The sequence below is a fragment of the Bombina bombina genome, chromosome 6 (genome assembly GCF_027579735.1).
Source record: "Bombina bombina isolate aBomBom1 chromosome 6, aBomBom1.pri, whole genome shotgun sequence".
NCBI lineage: Eukaryota > Metazoa > Chordata > Amphibia > Anura > Bombinatoridae > Bombina > Bombina bombina.
The window spans coordinates 458279282-458288437 of record NC_069504.1 but is presented as its reverse complement, the minus strand read 5'-3'; the positions used below and the strand labels follow the sequence as shown (position 1 = coordinate 458288437).

General features: G+C 41.4%; 1 protein-coding gene across 1 annotated transcript in view; it reads left to right on the top strand.

Moving 5' to 3' along the window:
• The first annotated feature begins 2270 nt into the window (after window positions 1-2270).
• The window catches only part of PFDN1 (prefoldin subunit 1), a 147636-nt gene continuing 140750 nt past the window's right edge, over window positions 2271-9156 (top strand). The window contains exon 1 of the mRNA XM_053717223.1: window positions 2271-2366. Coding sequence (XP_053573198.1) covers window positions 2334-2366 — 33 coding nt within the window. The 5' untranslated portion in view covers window positions 2271-2333. The remainder of the gene's footprint in view (window positions 2367-9156) is intronic.

Below are 9156 nucleotides of genomic sequence, written 5' to 3'. Positions count from 1 at the left end.
GCCAGTGGAAGGCACGTCTTTTTTGTTTAGGGCAAGCACTTTTAAATGAAGTTTGTGTATTCTAATAAAGTTTTTTCTTCATTTATTTTAATAAATGCGGGCTGCGGCCTTTTTCACCCATACTTTGTGTCAGTGTTTTATTTATTTACTGAGTTATTTAGGTAAAATGCCTAGATGTGTGGTCAATGAAGCCCCGTCGAGCGCCTGTGAGAGGAGGGGCCAGTGACCTCACTCAAGGCGTAGAGGGGCGTGTCTGCGTGAGCCGTTGCTCACTTTTCCTGTCATCGCCGAACGAAGAGGACCTGGTAAAGAAGCGTCCCTCCCTCCCCTTTGGTTTTGGTAAGTGGTTGTCGCAGCTGTTGCGGGGTGCTAGCCTAAAAAGTGGTATATTATTGTGGGTACCTCCTCAGATATGGGGAGAGATTTATGTGGGGGCGTGCCTGGCTGAGAGCCAGTGGAAGGCACGTCTTTTTTGTTTAGGGCAAGCACTTTTAAATGAAGTTTGTGTATTCTAATAAAGTTTTTTCTTCATTTATTTTAATAAATGCGGGCTGCGGCCTTTTTCACCCATACTTTGTGTCAGTGTTTTATTTATTTACTGAGTTATTTAGGTAAAATGCCTAGATCTGTGGTCACTAACATGTATATTGTTCAATATAATATAATTCCTCTCTCTCTTTCTATATAAATATGTACAAATCCTAATTTGCATAGTCATATCTTCACCATCTCTGGGTAGTTTCTGCTTTAAAGTGTCAGTAAACCTTAAAAATAATGTTATATAATTCTGCACATAGTGCAGAATTATATAACATTATATTAGCCTTATCTGTATAAAACGTAATATTCCCTTTTAATTTAAAAAACCCCGGCTGTTTTACAGACCCGCTCTCTGCTCTCTGCTGAGCGGGTCTGTTTTATTCACACAGCGCATCGGGCCGGGCTGTGACTTTGTGTTATGGCGCAGGAGCGAGCTGCACTTTGTGTTATGGCGCAGTCGGGCCGGGCTGTGACTATACAGCTGGCCCGATGGGCTGTGTGAATAAAACAGACCCGCTCAGCAGAGAGCGGGTCTGTAAAACAGCCGCGTTTTTTTAAAGTTAAAAGGGAATATTACGTTTTATACAGATAAGGCTAATATAATGTTATATAATTCTGCACTATGTGCAGAATTATATAACATTATTTTTGAGGTTTACTGTCCCTTTAACTTCTGACTTTTCCAACCCTAACTACTTCCATATAACTGAATGATCTAGTGCCATTTATTGATACCTTATATTCCAGTCAGAGTCTATTTTTAAAGGGACAGTATACACTCATTTTGGTATAACTGCATGCAATAGACACTACTATAAAGAATAAGATGCACAGATACTGATATAAAAATCCAGTATAAAACTGTTTAAAAACTTATTTAGTAGCTGTCAGTTTAGCTCTGTTGAAAAGGTAGCTGGAAAGCCCACTGCAAGTGGAAAATAAGACACTCTCCCTCCCCTTCTTTTGCATATGAAAAGACCCTTTACACAAACAGGAGCAAGCTAGGAGTAGGTATCTGATGGTATTCTCATAAAACTTTGGGGCTTGGTTAGGAGTCTGAAAATCAGAGCAATGCTATTTAAAATTAAGCAAAACTATACAGTTTAAAAAAAAAAAAACTTTATGGGCTATATAAATATATCATCTACAAAACATTTATGCAAAGAAAAAATGAGTGTAATGTCCCTTTAAAAGAGATTAAATTATGCATTTGTGAGTTTTTTAGAAAATTAGTTCCGGGTGGTAATCGCCACGCCAGGTGGTCCCAGTTTCACCTGTAAAAATTATGGTTAGATTTATGTGTGATGATGGCTGTCATCTTCATGCTCCTCCATTAGCATGTCGCCTAAATTTTATATTGCATTATCCCGTTGTTCATCTGATTATATTAGTTTATACAACCACATGCCAAACCAAATATCTGTCTTTTTATGTGTAGCAAATCACCAATTTTTATAATGTGTAGTAAGTGAACAATATGATGTCTCTTTAATAGCTATGGTAACTTGGTTTCATTACTTAAACTGTTTTTAAAATCACGAACTTTATTAAACGTGCACTTATGTTCCTTTTTATATAATAAGCGATGTTATATATAGTAGCCTAACAACAGACTGAACAGAACACACACAACAGCATCAAAGAACGTTAAACTACCATGATAGCATCCGATTCCTATTGCAAGTATCAGCCAATCAGCAACGCCGATGATATGTCACAGGCCAATCATTGGAAAGCCTATTGAGAGGTTAGTTCTAATTTGGCTTTCAACGCGCATGTTTTATTGAAATATCATGGCTACCCCCGTAGATCTGGAGCTGAAAAAGGTAAAACATTACACTATCATTAAAATATTTGTGTTTACATTGTGTTATGTGATGGTTGTTTATAAAAGAAAACAATCAGTCGTCGCCTGGAGTTTCTGTACAAAGCGTATCTGCTGCTCAGTGACAGCAGGCTGTGAGAGCTCATAAGTAGTTCCTATAGTATAGGGTGTAGCTGTTTGCTACGGTAAATACTATTAGTGAATATTTTGTATAGGTTACATTCACGATCACTAAAGCACATATATAAAAATATATTGGCATGCACATTTGGATTATGGCATCATTTTTTTTTCTTCATGTCAATGCTCACTGTTTATAACTGAAGAATGTGAGGTAATGACATAAACGCCTTCTAATTCTGTATTCTAATATTAGTATTCTTGCAATACATTACCATGCAAACCTAATGCAACCAATTTCTAAATAAACTGATATCTCATTTGTTAGTCATTGGCTAAACTGCCCCACTACTTACCTTATTTTAGGAGCCAGTGTCAACTTGATACTTCTCATTGGGCCAATATGGGACATATGAATCAGCGTTAGACTTGTAAATTGTACGTTTATTCCACACTTCCAGTTTTAAAATTAAATGAGGCAAAATGAAGTATTTATAATTGTTTACTATTATTATAATCTTCTGCCTGTTAAATTAAAAAAATAATGGTACTACATACTTGTGAAGAAAATTTTAACAGACTGATTTATCTCAGTCTCTTGGTTACAGTCTTACCCATCTAGAAAATTATTTTTAAATGTTTAAAGGGACAGTGTACACCAAAATTGTTATTGTTTAAAAAGATAAATAATGCCTTCACTACCTATTCCCCAGCTTTGCATAACCAACATTGTTATAAAATGTCTGCCTGTTTCTAAGCTACTACTTACAGACAGCCTCCTATCACATGCCTTTTTTATGAGATTTTCACAAGAGACTGCTAATTCATGTGGGCAATTGTAAGTCAATAAATAAATAAATAGCCATGTGATCAGGGGGCTGTCAAAAGAGGCTTAGATGCAAGGTAATCACAGAGGCGAAAACTATATTAATATAATCATGTTTGCTGTGCAAAACTGGGGAATGGGTAATAAAGGGATTATCTATCTTTTTTTAAACCATAACTATTTTGGAGTAGACTGCCCCTTTAAGTCTAATCTTAGAGCATCACAAATTCCTCAGAGGTTAGAGCAGGGGTTCCTAGCTTTGTAAATGAGGGCACAACATTTCTTACAGGGCAAGCATACTATCAAAGTTAGAATTATTTACCAGTGTACAAATATAGGCAGACCAAATGTACAATGACTCTATACAAATGGGACAGCAGTGACCTAGTTGCGGAGAAGAGCATTTTTAGCGTTGCATATGGGATTATGTAACAGTTGGCACCTTATTTAACCCCGGAACTCCTGGGAATTTCAGAGACAAACTTGCCCAAAGTACTGGATAATTTTTTTGTTTTGTTTTGTTTTTTAAATTTATTTTCAAAACAAAGTGGAGATACATAGTAGATGAAGAACATCAATCACAATACTTTGAAACAATCATTACATAAAGAGTTATGACAAGTTTGATAATCAGATGCTTAGACAAAGTAGAGTGTTCTCCTTCCTGAGTATTTTACACTTTTAGTATATAAATAACTAGCACCCTTCAACTGGGTGAGGATAGAGGGAGGGGTAGGGGGGGTGAGGGAGGGAGGGTTGTGGGGTGGGGCTTGTGGGAAAGAGCGGAGAAAACACGGGGGAGGGAGGGGGGTATTGGTTAGGTCTATTCCAGCCTATTTTTCATTCCCCTGACTATAATATCAGAATCACCAGTATCCATAAGCCAGCTTTGTTGCGGATGGTAATAGTCAGGTGTGTGCTTAAAGCTTGACATGCTGTATCACAGTCTGGGAGTTTTATAAAGCGAATATATCTGTGTGCCTTACAATGCCACCCAGTGGTACTTCTGTTAACAAAAAACAGTATCAAGTTAACTAATCTAAATATACATGGTGAAAATTAAACTGAGGTAATTCAGCAGCTTACCACCCTCACAGAGCTGTTTAGACTACCCTGTTGGCCAGCTCAGTATGATCAGCATCTGGGAGGAGCCTCTGGGTCCACCCAGTCTTTGTTCTTTCCATTAAATTGGAACTTCCTGTCACTGTCATGATGTCATGATTGTGTAGGTTGTGCGGGGGGGGGGGGGAGAGACTTAGAGCTGTGGTCCCCTTGATATATCAGGGGTTCTGTTCGGAGTCTCCAATGGCTATTTACCCTTCATCTGTTTTGTGATTTTATATAGTTGCTCTTCAGAAAGGGGTTCAATATTTGTTGTCTAATGTTAGGGGGTAAGTGCAACAAGTAGGGTTCCCATTTGGTCATAAATGATTTAATTATTTTTTCCATGTCACCTTTAACATCTGCCTGCTCCACTAGTAATTGGTTGTGTAGCAGTCTTGTGAAGTGTGTGAGGTGTGGTGGCTTGTTTAAGATCCAGTGTTTAAGGATAAGGTGTCTAGCTAGGAGTATAGAGGCATTTATAAGACGGTCCTGGGGAGATGAGTGGGTATGGCCTCTCAAGAAGAGGACATCATGCATTGTTGAGGTGAAGCCGGTCCCACACACCCTGCCAGTATTGTATTTTAGACCAGAATTGAGATATCTTGGGGCATCGCCAGAATAAGTGTGGAATATCTGGGTCAGGTAGGGAACATTTAAGACAGGTGTTATTTGCTCCTGGGACCCACTTACCTTGTAGCCAGAAATGGCTCCAAATTGGTTAAGTATGTTTATAAGTTTTGGAAATTCAGCATTTGGATTTTGGATGTACAACAGCAGGTCATCAGCATACAAGGATAAGTGTAAGGAGTGCGTGACCAGCTCTACTCCCTTGAGGAAAGATCTTATATAGATGGCTAGCGGCTCTATTGCCAGGTTGAAAAGGAGGGGCGAGAGTGGACAACCCTGTCGGGTTCCCCTCTCCAGGCGGAAGGGCTGCGATATCTCACCATTGACTATAACTGAGGTTCGCGGACTGCTATAGAGTGTCTGGATAAGCTTGTTAAAGTCTCCTGTAATGTCAAACTCATCTGGGGAGCTCAAAAGATGACTCCATTCGACTCTGTTGAACGCCTTCTCTGCATCTATAGCGAGAAGACATGCATCTGGCATGGAGTCAACCCAGCCTTCATGTTTTGCCTGCCAGTAGTGGGCGATTATTGTTAAGGTTTTACGAATATTCGCGACCGACGACCTATTTTACATAAAGCCAGTTTGGTCCATGTGTACAATATTACCCAGCTCTCCGGTCAGTCGAGTGGCCAGTATGGCCGTGAAAAGTTTATAGTCATTGTTTAGCAATGATATGGGCCGGTATGAAGCAGCTAATCCGGGGTCTCTGTCAGGTTTTGGGATTAAGCACATATGTGCATTTGCAAAGTCCATCGCGTGTTGGGCTGTATTTTTTAGGTATGCTGTGAATGACTGCACTAGGGAGGGGCTAAGTTCTTTTTGAAGAATTTTATAGTATTCTATTGGGATTTTGTCTGGGCCTGGTGTTTTGCCTAGCCTGGCATTCCCTATTGCCTTCTGCACTTCCCTAACTGTTATAGCTTTAATGGGGGCTAGTTGCTCCGGTGTAAGGGTTGGGGGTTTTATTTGAGACCAGAATTTGTCTCTTTCTACAGGTGAGGTAATTTGCTTAGAATAGAGTTCTGTATAGAAACGCATGAATTCCTCAGTGATTTTCCTATTATCAGTTTGGGGGTGGCTGTCAGAGAGTATAGAGGTAATCAATGTTTTTGGAGAGATTAATTTTACCGCGTTGGCCAGTAGTTTTCCCGTTCTGTTTCCAAACCTATAAAAACTTCCCTTTCTGTGTTGTTGGAAAACTAGATCTTGCTGTTGGAGTATGTTGTCCCTATCCTTCTTCATCTCATAGTATTTTTGCCTGGTTAGGTGAGTCGGATGGGCCAGATAATCATTGTATGCTGATGTGACTGCAGAGTTTGTGTTGGCATCGAGCTTTTTCTGTTTTGAATTATAGTGAGCTGTGAAATTGGTTAAATGCCCTATCATGACTGCTTTTGAAGCATTCCAGAAGAGCCCAGGGCTATTTTGGTGTTGGGCATTAAATTCGGCATATTCTAGCAAATGTGTTTTTTAAGGGTTTTTGAATGTCCAAATTATTGTACAAATACGTGGGAAACCTCCGCCCCACATGAAGGGTGTTGGGAGGTGGGGTTTAGCTCCAACCAGATGGGGGCATGATCCGAGATCACCACATCAGTATTATGTGTGTGAGGAATTTGGTTATTAAGCTGCGGGGAGCATAGAAAATAGTCATTGTGGGGCAGTGACCCATGTGTCTTAGAGATACAGATGAAATCTCTCTGGGTTGGGTTGCGCAACCTCCATAGGTCCACCAAACCCGGAGAGGCTTTAAATGCTGTGATAGTGGCTACCTCTACCTTGTGTCGTCTGTACCCTGTCTGTTTGGAACCCCTAGGTTGTGTGTCGGTCCTACGGTCTAGAGGTATGGCTTGTGTTAGGTTAAAATTGCCCCCCACTAGGAGGGGACTCTCAGCGTGTGCAAGCAGAATTGCTTGGAGAGTCTTCCAGAACTGAGGGAGTGGGTGGTTTGGACCGTAAACTGAGCATAGAATGTAGGATTTGTCTGCTGCTTGTAGAAGTGCTACTATGTATCTGCCCTGTTTATCAGTGTCCAGGAGAGTTACTTGTGCTGCTAAACCTTTTCTCACTAGTATAGCCACTCCCCGTTTGCGTCCCTCTGTGGGAGTATAGAAGATCTGGCCCACCCACCTGGTTTTTAGTTTTTCATGTTCAGTGTCAGATGAGTTTCCTGCAGGAGGGCTAATTCTGTGTTTAGGCATTTGAGATGCTGTAAAACGAGACTACTCTTAGTCGGAGAGGTGAAACCTCCCACGTTCCAAGAAACTATTCTAAGTGTTTGGGCCATAATTCTCTCTGGGGAAGGAAGTTTGTTGGCCCTTTGGGTCAAAGGGAGGTACATTGGTGTTTGTGTCACTTTGGTGGGGTCATAGTGATCAAATATCAGTTGTCTGTTGGGTCGGGTGAGGTCGTGCATGGTTGGGTTCATTACCTGTCTGAACGTATTTAATGAGCCACGTTTCTGCTGGTCCACTGTGTGAAGTTCGCTCAGGTTAGAACTGGGAGTTGACTGGATAGAGGTCCGAAGGCTCCCCCGCGATCTGTTAGGAGAGAAGGAAAAGATGGTATTAGTAGATGCTGTAGTGAATTGACAGCAGCCCCTTGGGTATCTAAACTGTTCCCAAAGCCACTGGTAGGGGGCGTTTGCGGTATATGGCAGACTGGTGGGAGGAATGGTTTCCATTTATATGGGTTATTGCTAAGGGTGGCAGCAAGGAAGGGAGAAACTCAAATTCAAGTAATAGCAATTGAACAATAACAAACAGCCTCCTCAGTACATGTTGACAGGATAGCTCAGAGACTGAGCCAGTTTTCTGTATCTTTGCAGGCTCTCTGTAACTCAGTTCATATTGTGTCTGCAGTGTCCGAGATCTGTCCATCATACTGCCCTTCAGCAGAAACATGTAGAGTGATTGCATTGCATTAATCTCTTGGTTTCTTGATCTTTACAAAGATGAGAAAGAGGGCCATTCATCCGTCCACATTGCCCTGCTTTTCCGTATCCAGGTAATTCTGAAGTTCTCTAGGAGTTCTGAAGAATTTGACACCTGAGGGGGTTTGCAGCCGAAGCTTAGCTGGGAACATCAGTGCAGCTTGTCTCCCCTCCTCATATAGTCGGGAGCACACAGGAGCAAATTCTCTGTGCAGTTTGGTGACCTCTGCAGAAAAGTCCTGGAAGAGTAATAGTTTTCTTCCCTCAAAAAGAAGATCCCCTGAGTGTGCTCTGTAGGCTCGTAGTAGTGCTTTCTTTTCCTGGTAGTTGAGGCACTTAAATATGACCTCTCGTGGCCTAGAGTTTGCCGGTTCGAGACCATTATCTGGGCCTATTCAATGTACTCTTTCCACATCTATGGGCAGGCGATCAGGGTTCATCTTCAGCAGTCTGGGTAATGTCAGTGCAGAGAACTCAAGTAGATCTTTGTTCTTAAAGGATTCTGGCTTGCACCTACTCCGGTTTTCCAGATCCTCTACTTTGTCTTGGAGTATCTGGTTTTGTCGTACGAGTTGCCTGATGGAGGTGGATGCTGTAGTCTGGAAATCTTCCACATTAGATATCCTCTGTTCCACTTGGGTTAGTCTTGTGGAAAACTGTCTCACTTCGCTGGTGAATGTATCTATCCCAGCCTGAAGGGACTCCATTTTGGGTAGAAAGAAAGTTTTTAATTCTTGTAGCAATGCTGTTGAGTCTGAAATGTTAGTCTCTGGTGTTAGTCGAGAGGGTGGGCCTTCAGCATGAACCTCGGCCGTGTGTCGCCTTCTGTCTCCTTGCTTGGCCCTTGAGTTCATCTTCCCTTCCAGGGAGGGAGGTATCGCTTTAAGGTATTTATCCACTTTCTTGCCGTTAGTTACCTAGTAATAAGAGGGTAATAGCAGCTTTAACTGCAGTGATTGGAATTGTCCAGTAGATGGCTCTGTAGGAAAGCCAAATGTAAGCTGATATAGGAAAAGTCAGAGAAACTGCGTAGTCCCAGAGCTGCAATGCTAACAAATATTCTGCCGCTGCTGACTGCTGGGTTCCCAGCCACAGGTTGCTGAGTGTTTGAATTTGGTTCAAGGGCTGCAGGATGCTATGACTGCACTGCTGTTACATGTAATCACTATACACATGGTG